General features: G+C 27.2%; 1 protein-coding gene across 1 annotated transcript in view; it reads right to left on the bottom strand.

The window, feature by feature from the left end:
- The window catches only part of LOC111620856 (protein flightless-1-like), a 96,007-nt gene that overhangs the window by 38,750 nt on the left and 37,384 nt on the right, over positions 1-19,873 (bottom strand). The window contains exons 11-16 of the mRNA XM_023362856.1: positions 18,446-18,504; positions 12,281-12,438; positions 10,052-10,293; positions 8,275-8,434; positions 7,643-7,685; positions 3,690-3,875 (exon numbers count right to left, since the gene is read on the bottom strand). Of these exons, the coding sequence (XP_023218624.1) occupies positions 3,690-3,875; positions 7,643-7,685; positions 8,275-8,434; positions 10,052-10,293; positions 12,281-12,438; positions 18,446-18,504 (848 nt within the window). The remainder of the gene's footprint in view (positions 1-3,689; positions 3,876-7,642; positions 7,686-8,274; positions 8,435-10,051; positions 10,294-12,280; positions 12,439-18,445; positions 18,505-19,873) is intronic.

The following is a 19,873-nucleotide window of genomic DNA, read 5'->3' as shown; positions in this document are numbered from 1 at the left end:
ATTTTATGATTTATTAAAAATTATACTTTAGCTACCACAAAGTTGTTAAAATAGTTACAACAGCATTTGTTTGGTGAAAGTTCAAAGGTTGTGTTACAAAGGCAATTTGCTGACCACTTTAAAGTGTGGGAAGATATTCGGTTTTTCTCACTATCTATGATCTTAAGTTTTTTTTTCATTACTACCATACTATGGATTTGATGCCTACAGTCAAAATTCGTCATCTGAAAGAGTATTTGAATTGATTCTTTATTTTCATTTTAAAATATTTTATATGTAATTAATTCATTAGAAACATTGAAGGTGGGACATTGCATTTTCATAGGACTGGTTATGGATGACAGCATCCATTATTTAGAATGTCTGCTATTTAGAGGTAAATATAATAGACGTCCTATTTGAAGGGTCTGTGGAGTGTAAAAATCTGTTAAGTAGAGATGTCTGCTATTCAGGAGTATCCATTAATAGAGGTTTCACTATATATATGCAAAATAAATTAGCTAAGAGAATGCATGTATCCTGTTACATTGTAAGGACTCTACATCAATAGAATGAGCAGAATTGAATAATGTTTGATTTTTTTTTAATGTAAAATGTTTTATAATGTACTGTGTGATGCATAAATTTAACTTTGGATTGATTAATCGACAGAAAAGTTTGAAATGAGAATTACTTTTTGAAATGTAGTGAAGTCTTAAGCTTCATATGGAAGGATAAAATCATTATTCTTGACTTTTTTGCTTCATATTAGTGGTGTCAGTCTACCTTTAGAATGAGGAGATTCAAAAAGGCTACTCTAGCTATCAAAAGCTAGATTTGTGAAGTTCATAGCAACACACCAAAATCCAAAAAAGTAAGAAAAGTTCTATTTAGATTAGGAAATTAAGACTAAAATACAGGGAAAGTCATACTTTAGTTAAATCTGTATGACAGTTAAATAATCAATGTCTCTTACAGAAAATGATTTGACATAATTTTGTGCTCTTAATAATCTTCTGTTGCATTCTAAAATTATATAAATTGTAAAATAAGCTTTAGTTTTATTCTTTTATACATAAACTGTATAAACTCAGAAGAAACTTCTGAAATTTTTCAAAACTAAATGAACACCAATAGCAAAACATATAAACTAAAGTATCACATCCTTTGCAAAGGAAACTATAAACGAATATATATTCCTTTAATGTCTGTTTAAACTTTTGTTTATAACACTGATTCTGATTTACAAGTTGTTATTTATATTGTAGTTTCTTGCTTTGTATAAGTTTCATTCTAATTTAATCATAAATTGGAAATATGATAGCAAAAAAAGGGTTTACATATATAAACATAACTTACATAATTTGCTTGTAATTATGGTATCAAGAAATTGAGTATCTGATGCAATTTTATAATTTAAATCTTCTTTAGCATAGTTCTTTACAATTTTCTCTTTATACCATATTTTATGGCATATCAGATGCACAGGCATATAAGACATACAATAGACCCCCTATAACGTGGTTCCTATAACGGAGATTCCTATAATGTGGCAAAAAAACTGCAACAGTATTCGTATAAAGACGCTAAAAGGGACTCGTAAAACGTCGTCACCGACTCGTGTCGCGACAGGATTGCTCGAATCTGGACTAATAGTAGACGAGCAGCCGAACTACTTACACGCTACAGAGAGTTTAGGCGAGTAAGTTGAGTTTACTATTGTCTGTACAGTATCTATATATATAAAAATGAATGTGTGTGTGTGTGTCCTTCATGCATTACCACACCGTTTATCCGATTGCCATGAAGCTTTGGGAAGTTTTTTAATACATTCCCGCGAAAGTTTCTGGCATTTACCCTACGATAGATGGCGCATGTTTACACAAGCATTCGAGCACAGTGTGTTCGATCGATTTCAAATTGTGAAGACCATTTCCCCCCTCCAAAAAATATCTCTATATATGCATTTATTATTTACGATATTTGTAATAATTTTTGTTTAATCACTTTATTTCAACTTTTTTTTGCTAATTACGTAATCGCTCGAACTTTGTTAAAGCCTTAACTGTATCATGAACAACAACCGAAGTTGTAGAAGGAAATTCGCCTATTTTACCGATCTAGGGATCCCCCTTTTCCAAATTTTAATATCAACTCAAAATAAATTAAAAAGACAAATTACAATAAAACGGTTTATTATCCAACTATGAGAAATTTCACAACACGCCAAGGAAGAGAGGAAAAAGCAATTAAATAATCGAAATTATGAAGGATTAAAAAAAATATATAAAAATGGGGAATATCGCACTTCTAACAATCTCTGCGAGTATGTGGGCTAAGTTTAAAGAATCTGTGCTTCTCGCTTGGACAACTGTATGTGGCCAACTCACGCGTCGGAAAACCTTTTGATTTATTTGTGTATGCACCAGATGGAAAAACAAAAAATATCGTGTATCCACAAAGCACTCCAATAAATAAATAAAATTGAAATGACACTTTGAAATGTTTCCCGATGAAAATGAATAATAATAATAAGTTTCAATAAAAATGATAAAATGTAAATTTAATTTTATCATAACGAGTTTGCTTGAATTTTCTTTCTTCTGAGATCGCAGCAATGCGCGACGGGTAAGCTATAAATTATAAAGTATAAATTAGGTACTGTATATATAATTATATATTAACTTAATTTATTTTAACTTTATTATAATTATATATATACCTTCCGCCGTCCAGCGCCATGCTACGGAGAGTTTAGTCAAGTAAGATAAGTTTACTATCGTCCGTACAGTATGTAAATTAGGTACCATAAGTCTAATACAGTGCTGTAATTTTATACATTTCTTGTGAAAGAAACATTTCTTATTCAACGGCCATAAAAATTATTTATATTAATGATGTGTCGAAAGGTCAACAAATTTTTCACAAAAAAATAACTTATCAGAAATTGCGGCCGCTGTTTGGTGCACTGCTCCGCAACGAAAACAAGCTTGAGCAATGGTGATGTCAAACAGTGCACATTTGGTAAGTAATCCTACAATTTTTTGTTTATAGCATAGTTTATACGGATTATTCTCAAAAAATTATACGTGTTTTGGAAATGTTGAGTCGAATTAGTCTAGAATCGATTAATTTTATGGAAGAAAACCTTTCAAACAGCTGTAGTCAGTAAACTTCACATGTGTCGGGCTGTGATTGGCTCATGTATTTAAGGTTTCCTACAACGTGACATTCGTATAATGTGGAACATATCTACACGTTATAGGGGGTCTATTGTACTCCCATTTTAGCACTAAATATTTAAGAAAAACTATTTACTGTATTTAAACCATCCTATGCCCATTTAAATTCAACTTTTTCCCTGTATACCAGTTAAAAAAATTAGAATGCCAGGAAAAAAAAAGTTTAAAATAAATACTTTACAGTTAAAATTTACCATTAAAATATTCTACACAAATTCATGCAAAAGCTGCTTAGTTATAGAAAAAAAACAATAATAAGGTTAATTAAATGATAACATTTTTATTCAAGAGTTGGACTAGATATTAATTTTCCTATGCAAAATTGCAACTCCAAATATAAGACACAGGCTAACTTTCTGAACTTTCTTTTCAACAAAAGTTGTCTTATATGCTGTAAAATAGTTGTCTTCTCAATATAATTATATAATAATTATCTATAATTAATTTCATAATAAAATGTTTACTTACAACTTCCTCAACTGTGTAGAAGCCACTAGCAGTTCTTCCACCTTCAATGTAAGTAATTTCAGATCCAAATAAATCCAAAAATTCTTCACTTTCTTCATTTTGTTCTTCTCTAATTGTACGACATTGAGCACCCAGGAAATTTCGTAAATTGACAGCATGAATTGCTGAACATGCTTTCTTATCTAACTGTATAAAAGTAATCATCACCAATTAGTAAATAAAAAAATAAATAATAAAAAGATAGAAAATTTCTTGTATCAAGATGTCCCATACTAGTTGTGCAGAATTATAAAACTTCTATAAAAAAAAAACTTTGTTAAAATGTTTTTTATAAGCTCTTCAAGATATTTTGAAACAGAAATAGGATTATTGTTTACTGAAAAATGACACATTTATTTTATGATATATTATTACAAACTTTAGATCAGTGTTGTACAAGAGAAATGTATATTCAAAAAATACTGTACTAATTCAGAAATTTTAATAAACTGTTGTGTACCAATCTTCACTTTTTGAAATATTCTATACATTACTTACAATAAATATGGCATTTCTTTTAATAAAATATATTAAATATTTCAGTTTAAGGAATGAAGGAAATTAATATATATTTTGATTTATAAATTCAATGTTTTTACATATTTAGCTCAGTAAAAGACATATTAATGTTAAATGTTAACTTACATGACAAATAAACAACTTTAAAAATGCATTAGAATATTAAATAAAATTATAACAAGAAAAATTTATTTTGATAAATCAACTTTAGTATATAATAAAAATTAGTTCATAAAAAATATTTAAAATGTTGTAGAAATAATTTTAGAATGAATATCAAAATCAGAAAGCAGCAGTTGAATAGTAAATGATGTTACAAAATGACTCCAAATGAAAAAAGATGCCAACAACAACCTGGCCTATTGTCTGTCATTTAATGAGTTGATGAGGAAACTAAACTCTGAATATTTAATAAAGAATAGTAAATATAAAAATCTATTCTCAATGTTAAAGCTAGGATTACAAAATCTTAACAAATTTCACATAATTTATGATATGATGTTCAGTTAATATAAACAAGAAAAACCTGAAGGTATCAATTTGAGACAAAACAAAGACAAACATCACATTAAATGAAGAAAACCCAGAAAGAAATGGCTACATATACATTCCTCTGAAGCTGAACAACAAATGACAAAAATGTTATTTCAAAATAAAGAATAGAATTAACAGTGCAGAAATATTTTCACATTTAGACAAAATACTAACATAAATCTGAAAATAGAAATAAAATCTATGACTTGGAATATATAAATATATACCTTCAAACCACGTACAATACAATAAAAAAATATTAAGAAAACTGATGCCACAAGAAATGTGAATAATAAGATGGGAAGAATTGATGGACAGATGGACTGTAAAGCAAAGATGCTCTGAATAGATTTAAAACAGAAGAATTTGATGAAGAAAAATAATGAAAAGAAAGACTTTTATGATGGACACATTACCTGAGGATCTTCAGGACTGATCTTGAGAGTGGTTCTTCAGGGAAAAATGGAGAAGAAGAGGAGGTAGAGGAAAACTATAAATGAAATGGGAGAATAACATCAGCAATTAGACCAAAACAAGATTAGCTGAAGCTGCAATGGACAGTGATTTGGAGAAAGATTTATCAGCTGCAACTCTCTGAACAAATGGATGCCATGGAATGGAACAGAAGAATTAGTTATTGTTAGTTATTCAATGGATTCATTTATTAATTTTAACAATAAAAATATGATTTAATTTAATTTCAATTAGTCCAATTTAATTACATAATAATTTAATTCATTTCTATCAAATTATTTCAACAAATTTCAATTGTGTTAATTTTTATTGTTATCCATGGTCATTTTTTTACTATAAATTTTGAAAACATTACAACAATTTGTAGAAAAATGAACTATTTTTCTATTTTTACATATTACAGATGAAAAGGAAAATTTGAAACTTGAAAAATTTGAAAGTTAAAAACTGATATGGACTTTTTAAAATATAGTACTATGTACTAAGAAAAAGCATAGTATGATTTTTTGTAGTATATAGTACACAGTCCTATATCTGATTCTAACAGAAACATTTCAATTAAATTCACATAGATTTAAGATCTATTACATGCTGGATTAGAATTGTGCAACAGAGTAGTATCTGAAGTTTTTTCACATAGTTTCTTAGCAAAAGACAACACTGCATAACAAACTGATATTTATTACAGAAAAATAATATTCAATACAATGAATGCTTTTGAATAAATACAACTTTTATATAAATATGTAAGCTTTTGTTTATTAATAATTTTGCTTATTCTNAATATATTTTGTTTTACAATTATTATTATTATAATGCAAATGATTTATAAAATTGATCTACATAATGATTTATTCTGTACAAATTGGAGTAGAAATAATTTCAAAAGACAAAATGCTGAATTTTCAGAATAGCAGACAAAATTTTTAAAATTTTCAAAAAACTGAATTGTAAAATATCAAAAGCTAAATGACAAATTTCAAATATTGATACTATTCATTATCTACTTGATACAAAATATCTATCTAAAATATTTGGCCTATTAGATGGTATCCAAGCTGATATAAGAGAAGTGTCTTCAGAATGTCATTTTATAGCTTTGAGTTCATAAAACTAATATGTTTAAAAATTTAGACAGTTGCATGTTAGGTTGCAGGGTTTACAGCAGTTTGTCATTGTAAATTTTCATGAATTTTCAATGTTATCAAAAATTAATATTGTTAGATTTAAAGCTTATTTTATACTTAGGGCAAAATTATTAAGTTCATAACATAGTAATAATATCAAATTCTTTGTAAAATTGATGAAATAAAGTAAATTGCGACCGCACACCAATCAATGTTGATATTGTCATTAAGTCAAATTTGACATAATATATAATCCTGACTATATTGATCAAATATCAATGTTAACTTAGAAATTTATCCCGAGTAACTTTAGACTCAATCCACACTACCAACCTGATCATGGTCCAGTCAAATATTTATATTTATCAATTATGTCCAATGTACAGTATATATTTACACTAGGAATAATGTCAAGTCTTGGTCTGTCTGGTACATTGGATAAATATTTGACAGGATTGCAAATGGGCTTGGTGGTGTGAATTGGTTCTTAATAGTAAGAGTCAATAATGAGGCAGTTGATTATCTGCAAGACAAAAATAACAAATTAATTTATTTAATTTAAAATATATGCTCTCCATCATAAATTAGTACTGTAGTGTCTTGCCCCTGTACATATTTTTCCCTTAGCAATGGAGTTATGCCAGTCATCTATCTAACTCCTTTCAGGGAAAGTTTTGAATTAAACTAACATGACTTCAGGTTTGCATTGGAAGTTCATACATATTTAATCAGTGCCTCTTGCCTCTAAGATTTACATATCAGGTCTTGACTTTCATGTATCTAACTCTGTTCTTGAGATTAAGGAATGACAGATAGATGGATGGACAATGGTGGGAATTTATAGGCCTACAATTTTTTCAAATTGCAGTCCAAAAAACCTCAGCTAATCAACAGAAACTATTTCCCACAGGACAAAAGTGTACAAACTGACACAGAGAAGTTTATAATGTTAATTTCTATTTTATCTAAATTAAATTTACAGAATAAAAAATCTAGACACAGTTGACCATATGATCTATCATTGTCCAATTTACGATCGAGATAAAACTTATTCTGAAATTAGAAATCTTTATGCTTGATTTCAGGTGGCCATGTCCACTTGATAAGCTTGTTCAGAAGCCATTGTTTGATGCTTTTTACAATTATGTTCAAAAAATATGGAAGAAAAGACTATAATTTATAATTTCACATTTTAGTTTTCACTAAAAGCCAAATACTAATTTTATGTTTACTTTGTATCATGTATTTTGGTTTATGTACAGTACTCTTAGTGTTATACTCCCATAGAAGTGGTGCACTTATTCTAATAAAAAAAAAAAATTACAGATTAGTGCAAATTGGTTCCTTTACAATAGCACAGGTCATCAAAAAAACACTGTCCTATAAGCCAAAAATTATTTCTTTGAAGAGGTTCACTGACAGCCTGATAAGCACAGGACTCTGAGCTAACTAATCCATTTAGAAAATATTCTGTTTCTGATGAAACTCAGTTCCAAATGCATTATTTGGTTTGATGATGCTATATGCATCAGAAAACTCCTAATTTTTCAATGATGAATTTCATTCATTATTCTAATTATTTCATTATGGTATATAATACAAACAATTAAAAATCAATACTTATGAAGTTCTATTTCTTTAAAACAATCAACTGCTTTAAATATGGTCTATAATATTCAATCACATTTACTAGCCAAACAAAATTTCATAAACTAATTAAATATGTAAGGATTTGACTTATATTTAAAATAAACATCTGAACTGTTAATTTTAAATTTCATTTAACATTTAAACAAACCAATAGCATAGATTATATATATAAAAGAATAAACAAATAAGTGTTATTAAAAATTAATGAATGTATTAAATATTAAATATACAGACCAACTTACTTTAATGATGTATTTTTATCATCATCCTTATTTTGATCATTATTTTTATCCTTAGCTATATCACTCATTCCTTTTAATATTTTGGCTTGGTCACTATCTGCTTCGCCTTCTTTCCGTCGTCTTAATCGCATTTTTCTTGCAATTGGATCTTTGCTATGTGCTATGTTTATTAAAAATAATACATTTATTTTAAAAATATCATATACAAATTTTCATATTATAGTTAATACATAAAGAACTTATTATCATTTGGGATAACATTCTATAGAATTAAACTACTTGATTAAAATAAATCATAATGATAATTTTTGTGTTATTAATTTATTATATAGTTTTTTAAAATAAACACTGCATGCTATATAAACAATTGTTTAACAACAACAAACTATATAGATGTGTTAAATTATAAATTTTTTTTTTTTGGTCTATAAACAATCATTCACTATTATCACTATTATATAGATATAGAATTATTCACTATTATATAGATATGTGTGTGTGTCATTCTAATAAATTATTTAATTGCTAAGTGATGGTATAATATATTTTATTCCTGCAAATCATTAATATTCAGTAAATATTTAGCATTAAAAGAGTTTTGTGAATTTGAAATTGCTTAGTAAACTTTTTTCAATGAGAAAGTTCCATCTCTGTACCTCATATATGAGTCCAAGAATAGTAAACTTTTATATATGCATGCAAATAAGCATTGTTAATTTTACAAAATTATGCACATCAAAACTTTGGAGTTCAAACTATGTCTAAAAAAATAAAATAAACTTCAGTTTGAATAATTTAAAAAAGCTGATTAAAAAAATGACAAGAAACTAAACTAAATATAACCAGAATAAAAAAAAACTAAAATTAATACAAACTGGACTTAATTGTCTTTTTTGATGTTATTTGTGTATCATTTACTTCATTAAAATAATGGTTACATTATTAGAATAATTGTTTTAAATTTCTTTTTAATATTTCATGTTGAAATGTTATAAAAATATTGCAGTTATTGGTTATTATTGAAAAATTTTATCAGTGTTCTCTCCAAGTTGGTCAATCAGCTAAATATTTCTTCCAACTAGTTAAATGAAAATGAAATTACAGTAGAGCATCAATTATCCAAATCAATTGGGGACTGGGGTTGTTTAGAAAATTGATTTTTCAGATAACCAATTATGTACGAAAAAATATATTAACCTATCCCATGTTGAAATTCATTCAAATCCTGGCACTTATGAGAGGGTCCTTAAGTACCCTCTCATGTTCGTGCCAGTGCTGCCAGCTAAAACATGCACACCAACAAAAATAATATTGGAGTAGCCCAGACATAGCCAAAGATTGCAGCGCCACAGCACTAACAGAAATTTAAATTTGCCGATTGGCTTTTGGTTAATTGACGTTTCGGTTTATCAATATTTGGATAAGCGATGCTCTACTGTAATTAAAAAATTAATTTTTTCTTAGTATTTTTTAAAAAGATAACTATACCAAGAATTAATATGCTGTTGCATATTTTAGTATTGTTTTGTCATTAATAACTGAGATTTGTAGAGAAAACTGCACACATTATCTGTACAGGAATCCTATTTTTGTTTATATTAAATAGTCCCTTATTAAATTAATTTCAATATATTAATATATCCTTTCACACGCTTTGTAGAGGCAATATATTAATATATCCAAATATAATAAAATACTGACAAAAATTCATCTAAATATTTTAAATTTTTATATAATTTTTTTAAAATTATTTTTTAATTATAAAGTAAAAACATACCGGGAGTTGATACTGGAGTAACAGGAGCTGCACCAGCTAATCTCAACTGATTATTCAGTGAAAAATCAATATTATAAAACTCCATTCCACTGCCTTTCAATAGTTCATGAGGTTTAGGAGGCATAATAAGGTCAGGATTGTCCTTTAAATCTAAAACTTCTAAATCAGTCAGTAGATGTATTGCTTCTGGTAAAGTTATCAGTCGGTTGTGAGAGAGTACAAGTTTCTTAAGTCTACCACATCTTTTTCCATTTGTCAAAATTGTTATATAAAATAGTAAAACAAAAAGGAATAAATTAAATTAAAATACATAAATATATAAACTCAAAACCTTACATATATATTTATGAACATAATACATATTTTATATCATTCATGTATTTTAACAAGCCATTAAAAAATTTTATAGTATACTGAAATCAATTTACCTACACAGTAAAATTCAAATTCCTACCTAGTTATATCAAATCCAGCTTAATAATTTTTCGGCCTATTAACAATTTTAATATTTAAATACAGTTAAGAATCTTGAAATTAACCCAAAATCCAACTTTTTTTCATGATATAGAAATCTTCTCATAAAATTTAAATTACTTTCTAAATAAATCACAACTGCTAATTTTACATGATGTAATCTATTCATCTATTTCTTATGAAAATAAAGTCTATTGACAGTAAATATAGCAATTAGATAAATATTAATTATTTTTTTCATTTATAATAATATACAGTAGACCTCCCTATAAAATGGGTTCATATAATGCGGATTCGTATATCATGGCAAAAAAATTGCGACCGTATTCATATAAAGACACTAAAAGAAACTCGTAAAATGTGGTAAAACGTCATCGCCGACTCGTGTCGCGACAGGATTGGTTGAATCTAGACCAATAGCGGATATTGCACAAACCGTTGAGTTTAAACGAGCAGCGGACCTACTAAAAACCATTTATTATTTAATGTCCATAAAAATTATATTTATATTAATGATATCTCCAAAGTTCAGCGAATTTTTCACAAAAATAATTTATCAGGAAACACGCACCTGCCATTCGATGCGCCGCTCCACAATGAAAACAAGCTTAAGCAATGGTGTCGTTGAGTAAGTAATCCTACAATTTTTTGTTTATAGCACAGTTTATATGGATTTTTCCCAAAAAATTATATTTATATGTGTTTTGGAAATGTTGAGTCAAATTAGTCTAGAATCGATTAATTTTATGGAAGAAAACCTTTCAAACAGCTGTAGTCCGTAAACTGCATACATGCCAGGCTGTGATTGGCTCGTGTATTTAAGGACTCGTAGAACATGAATTTCATAAAAAGTGGAACGTATCTACAGTGTTATGGGGGGTTGACTTTAATTTATTTGAAGAATATCAAAAATATTTTATATTTTAATCATGTTTTTCAAATATAAATTTTGTTAATTATCATCAGACATTGAATTTTATCAGAATTTGCATGTCCAAAATATAAGTTAAAATTCACTTATAAAACAGTATATTGTTATCACTTCAGCTACAGTTTTCACTATCTTCAAATAAATAAGCACTTTTAAACCATATTTTCATGTTACCAGGCTCAACATGTGACTGATAATGTTCTATCAATCATGTTCAGTCTTAATCAGTTCTTTAAAATGATTAACATTTAATATGTAATCATTATTTGCTCACAGTGTAGTAATTTAAATTTCTGACAGTTTTTATTTCATTATATGCTAGTTGTTGTTAAAAACAGTACTGCAAAAAGTGCAGGCAAACAATACTGACTAAATTATTTATTAAATTAATAAATATTCAAATTATATAGTTTTTAATTTTCGTTACCTCCATTTAATGCCAGAGATAATAAAACCAAAATTTCCACTAATTGTCATCTTATTTACCCACACTTAATGTTTTGATTTAGTTATTATCAATACATGTAAATTACTATGTGATTACAATAAGTAAATTCTACTAAACATACTAATTCAAACCTTACTTCTCATTAAAACCACAAATGTATTAATTAATCAGTATTATTACTGTATATACTTTATATTCAATTTTCAATATAAACATTTATTTCAAAATTTTCATCATTTCATTTTAATTATGTATAGTTTCTAATTAATGATAAATTGTAATATCTAGCAAATTTAGAAATACATCAGTGAATAAAAAATAAGTAAAACCTAAATCTGTACATCTGAAAATTTATATACAATAACTTATATATTACCTGACAACTCCTTCTGGAATCATTTCTAAATTGTTATTTGCAGCCATAAATACTTCAAGATTGTGCAATTTACCAATTCCAGATGGTATTCCTTCAAAATCTAAATTATTGTCATTTATATATAATCTTCTTAGTTTTGTTAGCCTACATAAAGTAGCCTGTAAATAAAAATTTGTAAATAATTCNAAAGATTTTCAAAATATAAAATATTTTGTTATAAACTTAAAATATTAGTTTGCAATTATAACAAATTATTTTATGTTAAAGATAAATTTTGTCAGAACTGCAAATTATTAAAGTAAACAGCTTTAATAAGTAGAACATACACATCAGTTTTATCTGAAACTGAAATTATTTTTCTTGATTAAACATTCTTTTATTGTCAGATTGCAAAAGAATAAAATAGCAAAATAAAATAATTTTCTTATAAAAGTGTTTTGTTACAACCAGAAAAACTCATGAAGATGGTATTATTTATTTATTTTATTTAGATTCTGAAATGATATGATTGACATGAAATATTGATTTGTTCTATCTATAACTGTCATGTATGATAATGGTAAGTTCACAAATATTTTCTAAATTGTCATTTCAAGAATTCACATCTATTCTACTCCTATTCCAATATTCTTTCTATGTTTGTCATGAAACATTTGTTCTACAAAGTAACTCCAATTATTATTTAAGTAATTTGAGTAAAACAAAACCAAATAAAAATTTATTTATTATTTCAAATTAATAAATTAAAACAAATTTAATATAATTTATTTTTGATTATAATAACCTTTATTTTTAATCAAGATATTTTAATTAGTTAAAATTATTCCAAATTATGTTAATGAGATTTTCTGATACACATAACTAATAAAAAATTTAAGAATTTCAATTAATATATACTTACACTTGCTTGGGAACCAATCCAATAATATATTTGCCAACTCAAACTCTGACTCTCATCTAAGAATGTCTTAAGTATGATGTAGCAATCACCTTCATAAAATTTTCCAATGAAAGCTACAAAAAGTAATAAGATATAAGTAAAATATGTTTTTAAAAATAAAATGTCAATCAATTTTCATACCTTCATCTACTTGATTAGGAAGAAAATTTTCTATTTCCCAACACATAATACCTACAAAATATGGCAATTTGAAAAAGTACAATTTATATATAATTATTTGTAATATAAATATGTAAGAAACCTAGTCAAAATAATAATAATCAAATAATATGTGACCTATATTGTTATATCTTGTAAATTAATTTGTCTGAAAGTGAAAATAGGAGAGAGATCAGGCTAATGGAATGTGCATCTGTATGATAAGCAAAATTTGTTGATCCAAGTCTGCTTCAGATCAATCTTTTTTCCCAGTATAATCTAAATTAATTTCTTTCTTTCTAATTATTAAATTTAATACAAGATAATGCTATAACCATCTACTTTTAATCCAAATAGTATATATATATAATCAATTAGTCAAGTTCTACCTTTATAGTTAATCTAGCTCTATCATTTGATTATTAATATTTGTAATGAGTATAATAATATAAACTTCCTAGAAATTTAATAAATACAATGTTACAAGAGATTACTTAATTGTTGTTTAGAATAATTATGGATTCATAAGACACTCTTAAAATTGTGAATTTCCATTTTTCAATCTGGAAAATTTCTTTTTAATAAGCAAGATGACATTGAGAATCAATTAATCTTTGGATTACTGAACTAAATATCTTTCAGTTTTACTGACTGGGTACAATTTGTACTCAATGCTTTTATTTATAATCACATTAAGTTATTTTATAACTGTAGCAGTCAGTAATCAACAATCAACTAAATGTAACCAAAAGATATATATAGTTTTTAAATTTGCAGCTGTCAGGTTAGCAAACTGAAAATATCACATCTATATATTATGGTTAAAAAATTATTAACTTATTGTCTTATTTTAGAATAAGAATTAAATACAGCAGATGCTAAGTGAGTATAAAATGAACCCTTGACATTCAAAAAGCTCTTTGAGAGAGTATGAGCAAAAAAAATAAACAAAAATGTATTTGTATTGAGAAGACTTAAAGAAAAAATACACGAGCTGTCAAAGTTTGACATTCAGAGCATCAATAAATAATCAATCAATATATATTATAAAGGTAAGTGTACAATGTGCATGCTGCTAAACCTCAAAAACAAGTCCCAGTACGATCAAGGGAGTTATGTGGTGTAGTAGCCCTCTATCCCCTATCCATGAAGAAGGTTCCTGTTTTTACCTGAAGGGCGTGCTGTTTAAGATATAAGGGCTGGAAGTTTCGCCCCTAGAAATTTCTAGAACAGTCCAGAACATTCAAGAGCACTCCACAACATTCCAGAATGTTCCGGGATGTTCTGGAACATTCCAGATCATTGTGGAACATTCCAGAACACTCTCGAATGTTATGGAATATTCTGGAACATTGTGGATCATTCAAAGCCTGTTTTATATGGGTGGGACTACCCATTGGTGGGGGTATATAAAGCAAGATCCGTCGTGGATTCAAACATCAGTTTCTTATCAGTGACGAAGGGAAGAACCGAAAAAGAGGTGAAAATTCCAAAGTAGTGCAGTGAGTGAATAAAAACAAACAGTGAAGTGTGAGTAGTCAAAGTGATACAGTGACTGAATATAAATCAAAAATAAAGTGTGAAAACTGTGTAAAATGTACTTAGTGTATTTGTTAATAAAAAGTTGATTTGATTTATATTTTATACAATGCCCAAACTTAAAAAAGGAGGAGCTCTTGCCAGTTCTGAATTTTCTTTTGAAAATTAAAGTTGATATCGTCGACAATATTATTTTTAGTTGCCAAAATTGCCCTTAGAAATAGCCACTCCGAATAATAATAATAAGCGCAGAGCCCAAATAGTTAGGAGTTGAAAGTTGAAATTTGGTACACAGTTAGGGTGCGTCATGAGAATGTACACTAGGGATGCAACTATGCAGATGCAAGCAAGCGAACTTTCCGAGCAAGCGAAAATAAGTGGCAAGAAGAGGCGAGACGCGATAAATATCAAAACCTGTCAGATATGTGCAAGAACCAGAAATTCGCTCTCGCTAGCATTATTTCTTGCTTCTCGTTTGTGCATGGTTTTCCTTTGCGAAAACTAAATTGCTCGCCACCTCTCACTCGCTCTAAATTCGCATCTGCATAGTCGCACCCTAAGAACAGATTTTTCAAAATTTCCCCGCGGGAGAGAGAGACAGGATTAAGGCTTCCCATGAAGAACTCAGCTTCTATTATACTATTTTAGATGCGGTTTTTTGCATTTTTGATTATGTTTTAATAGGGTACATCATGAGAATGTACACTAAAAAGGGATTTTTCGAAATTCTCCCTGCGGGGGAAGGGTTAACAATAAAGTGTTAACAATGGAAGTGGTTAAGTAACAATTGAAGGGTTAAGAGAAAGCAACATGCAAGATTTACAGGCACAGATGTGGTTTTTTGCATTTTTGCAAGAAATTGAACATATTTTTAGACCCATCTAAAAAATTTTCTAATTAGTCTGGAAACAGAGAAACCTAATTCACACATTCTGAAAAAACAGGTAAGATTGGCTATAATGTAATAATCTTAATCTTCACCATCATTACTTTTTGCCTGCGCAACGCCGGGCTTATCTGCTAGTCATAAATATATGCTGCTTGGGTATAATTTGTACTCATTTAATAAATGAAAGGTTAATCAAAGACAATTTATATCATGTCAAATGAACATTAAAATGCCATTAATTGAAAAACCATATTAAATTCCAGAAACATTAGTCAAACAGGATGTTCATTAAAAATATGTACTGTATATCTGATCTTAAAATGGTAGAAATGTGAAGGAATTATAATTCACTTTCAAATCTTGTTGTAATATACAAAATGAATAAATTCCACCTCAAAAGCCTCTCACAAAGACAAACTGATACATTTTCAATTTGTCTTTGTGAGAAATAAATTAACTTATTCAAATACATTATAACTTGGGTTCCATTTATGACAATTCCATTTACAACAATTTCTGCAGGAACATAACCACATCAGAAATTGGAAGTTGCCTACAGAATAATAAATGAAAGAGGAGAGATAATAAGAAATTTGAAAAATTAAGATATTTTAAAGTTATAATCTAATCAGTGGAAGACATAATTGATGTATCTGTAGATTGTAACAAAACTCTACAGATGCATCAGGATGGATCTGTAGAGCTCTGTAACAGTCTTCAAAAATATAATGGATTTATTGTTCCAGATGAGCAACGAATGCTCAGATGGAGCAATAAATCCATTATATTTTAGAAGACTGTAACAGAACTGTATAATAGACTATCCCACCATATCAAACATATATATTACTGAATGAGAAGGTTCAACATCATACTATTGATTCTATCCTTTAATCTCTACTTGAATTTTGTAATTTCTCAATTTGGTAAATGATAGCATTGTCATTTGTATATCTTTATGCAAACTACTTTTCCATTTTTATAAAAATCAGATTAATCCTTTTAGGTATTACAATTTTTCTTCCCTGTAATATATATTTAACAAATTAAAGGTATGATTACTATTTAAAAAAAAACAATACTCTCGTCAATCATCAAATATTTGTCAGAACTCTGATCTCTTTCTCTCTCTCTCACAGAAAACAGATCTATGCATATGCATATTCAAAAAAGTACATTAATGAGAGTTGTAAACCATAGAAAATAAACACAAAAATTGCATTCTAAAATAAATTTGATCTATGTTTTAGTCATTGGTCATGCATTTTTCAATGTAAAGAGTAAAGTCTCCCTAAAGCCAGCTACACACTTATCAGTATACCCAAACATGTGGATGACAGAACTGTCAGTTTTTCCATCCACCTGTTAAGGTATAGCCTTACTGGATAGGTGTGCCTATCAGGCATACCAATACATGTTTAAGCATGCAAAATGTTTGTCAATTCTTGAATGAAAGCAAGGAAAAATCAGCTGACATCATCTTGATAAAAATTCTGACTACATACATTTGCAATTACTTGAAGCATTTCATTAAATGATCTTCTAAAAAATAAATTCAATCATCATCAATACTCTGTTAAATATTTTAAAATATCTAACAGCATTACATATTTCAAAGATATGCCATATATACACAAACACAATTTAAAATTAAAATACAGACCTGGTACTTGACCCACATCATCATCAAAAAAATCACTATAATCCAGATGTGGTTTTTCCAAAGTTTCATCCCATCGTTTAGGTCTATGAAAGTAAAATATTATTATATTTATGTCTGATAAAATAATGCATAACAAAATATAAAAGTTCATTTAATTAAAAGTATAAAAAAAAATCATATCAGAAAGATTAATGTCAAACATATCAAACAATCAAAATTATTTCTCAAAGGAATTACATTTGCATTAATCTACTAAGTATTTGATTATCATAAAATCAATTTCATTTTATTAATTAAAAAAACAAGTTTAAATTTCATTATTATTTTCTATCTCTGATTAGTTTTACTTTACAGCTGATATTGAATCCTTTTATATGCAGTTTTGATAGCTTGCTAGATGTTTTAAAATTATGCATTATAGATATTTAAAAAAGCATAAATCAAACAATCATCTTAAATAATCGGGCAATGTTTGATATACTTAGATATTTATTTATTTTCCTTGCATTATTCCTAATATAATATTAATTTNCTTTCAAGTAATTATAATAATGAATAATTCACTTTTTATATTTTCAGATATGGATACTTTTAACATTTGTTACATATTTTTGCAAGTTTGTTTAATCATAAACATGTATAATTTTTTAATTTATTTCAACAAATTCAAAACTGGCTATTCTTCTAATAAATTAGCAAATAATTTAACTTAAAGCATCTTTCATCCAGATCTGGGTTGTATTTTAATTATTTCTAATATTTTGGAAGTATTTGGAGTTTTATTTGAAACACTTCAGCTAGAAGGTTAAAGTAATTGAATTTCAAACTGGTATTTAAACAGCTGTTTAATATATTGTTATTAAGTTATATCATTCTATGATATATTCAGAATATTTAACAAATTATTTATAACTACATATTAATATCATTTATAATTCTCACAAAAAAACTACATAAATCAATAATTCAACTTACAGGAAGAGCTGTTAATTTATTTCTTGACAAATTTAATGTTTCTAAATTTTTCCAATTATCTAAATTAAACAGAAAAAATTAAATATTAAAATATAGTTTATATTAAAAGTTTTTTAAATTCAGAATTTAATATTCAAATTGTTTCCTTTCAAAAGTCATTAGTTCAAATGTTTAAAAAAAAAATTAGTTCTTTATAGCTAATATAAAACTCTTGATAATGTTTAAAAAATCAATACAGTGGCAAACATATTTCAAATTTCACTCATTCTAGGAGGCCATTCAAACTCTGAATTGTTTGAAGTGCAGATCCATTTTTACCATTAAAAATAATGAAAAGTGAATTAATTTGTTCCCTGACCTTAAACAATACCCATTTTTGATAAATTTAAACAGCCTAATACACATAAGGTAAATATAACACAATTAAATGCAATTAAACAAGAAATTAAAATATAAAAATAATAAATAAAATAAGTAAGTACTGTATAAAATAAAATGTAATAAAATGAAAATTGCATTTACTAGTTTTGGCAACTTAAACATGGCCACCAGATCTGCCACAATTGTACCACTTTCCTGTTTTCCAATAAGTTCCTTTTTCACTTCAATCATTGATACAACAACTTTCCTCTTAGGCTCCATTGCTTTCATACTTTTCTGAGTGCAATGGATAATAGATAGGAGTTATATATATAACTAAACATTACAAAAAAAACTGAAAACACAAAAGCATGACACAAGAGATGCTTTCACAACAAGAGAAGAGCAAGAGAAAATTTGGGTGTACAACAGATGGCATTTACACAGTGAGTGCATTTTTTCATTGCACACACAGTTCGAACACAGAAGCATCATTCAAACTCCACACTGAATTTCTCTCAAATTTAGCATTCAAACTCTGGAATGTTTGAAATTAGTCATTCGAAATACAAGATACCACTGTTTATATTACATTTATTATTATTTATAAATTTGTTTTGTTATTCTTTTTAGATGGAGCTTTCAAATATTGTAATAAAATTTTTTCTGTAGTTTTTTTTACAATGTTTATAAAATTAAAGCTAGCATAAAAGTTCTTTAATATACATCTACTAGCTTTAATTTTTCAAACAGTATTACATATATTTCATATTCATTTATTTATATATTTATTTAAACAAAGTAGTAAAAAAAATAATGAACAAATAAGTATGAAACACACAAACCAGGATGAAAAATTTTATAAGAATATCTCAACTTAGTTCTTTATCCATTTTAATAAATTATAACTGGTTAATATAAATATTCAAGAATAATCAAGTTATTTACCAGCAATGGGATTATTGAAATAAACATTTTTGTTCTTCAGTGATCATCGTCAGCTTACAAATTAATCAAACAGTTTAAATTAAAAGAACAATTTGAACAATTCCAACTTAAAAATATTCT

Source organism: Centruroides sculpturatus, unplaced genomic scaffold, assembly GCF_000671375.1.
Source record: "Centruroides sculpturatus isolate CEXI.00-Female unplaced genomic scaffold, Cexi_2.0 scaffold240, whole genome shotgun sequence".
In the NCBI taxonomy this organism is placed as follows: domain Eukaryota; kingdom Metazoa; phylum Arthropoda; class Arachnida; order Scorpiones; family Buthidae; genus Centruroides; species Centruroides sculpturatus.
Note: the sequence above shows the minus strand (reverse complement) of the source record. Positions and strands in the feature narration are given on the sequence as shown.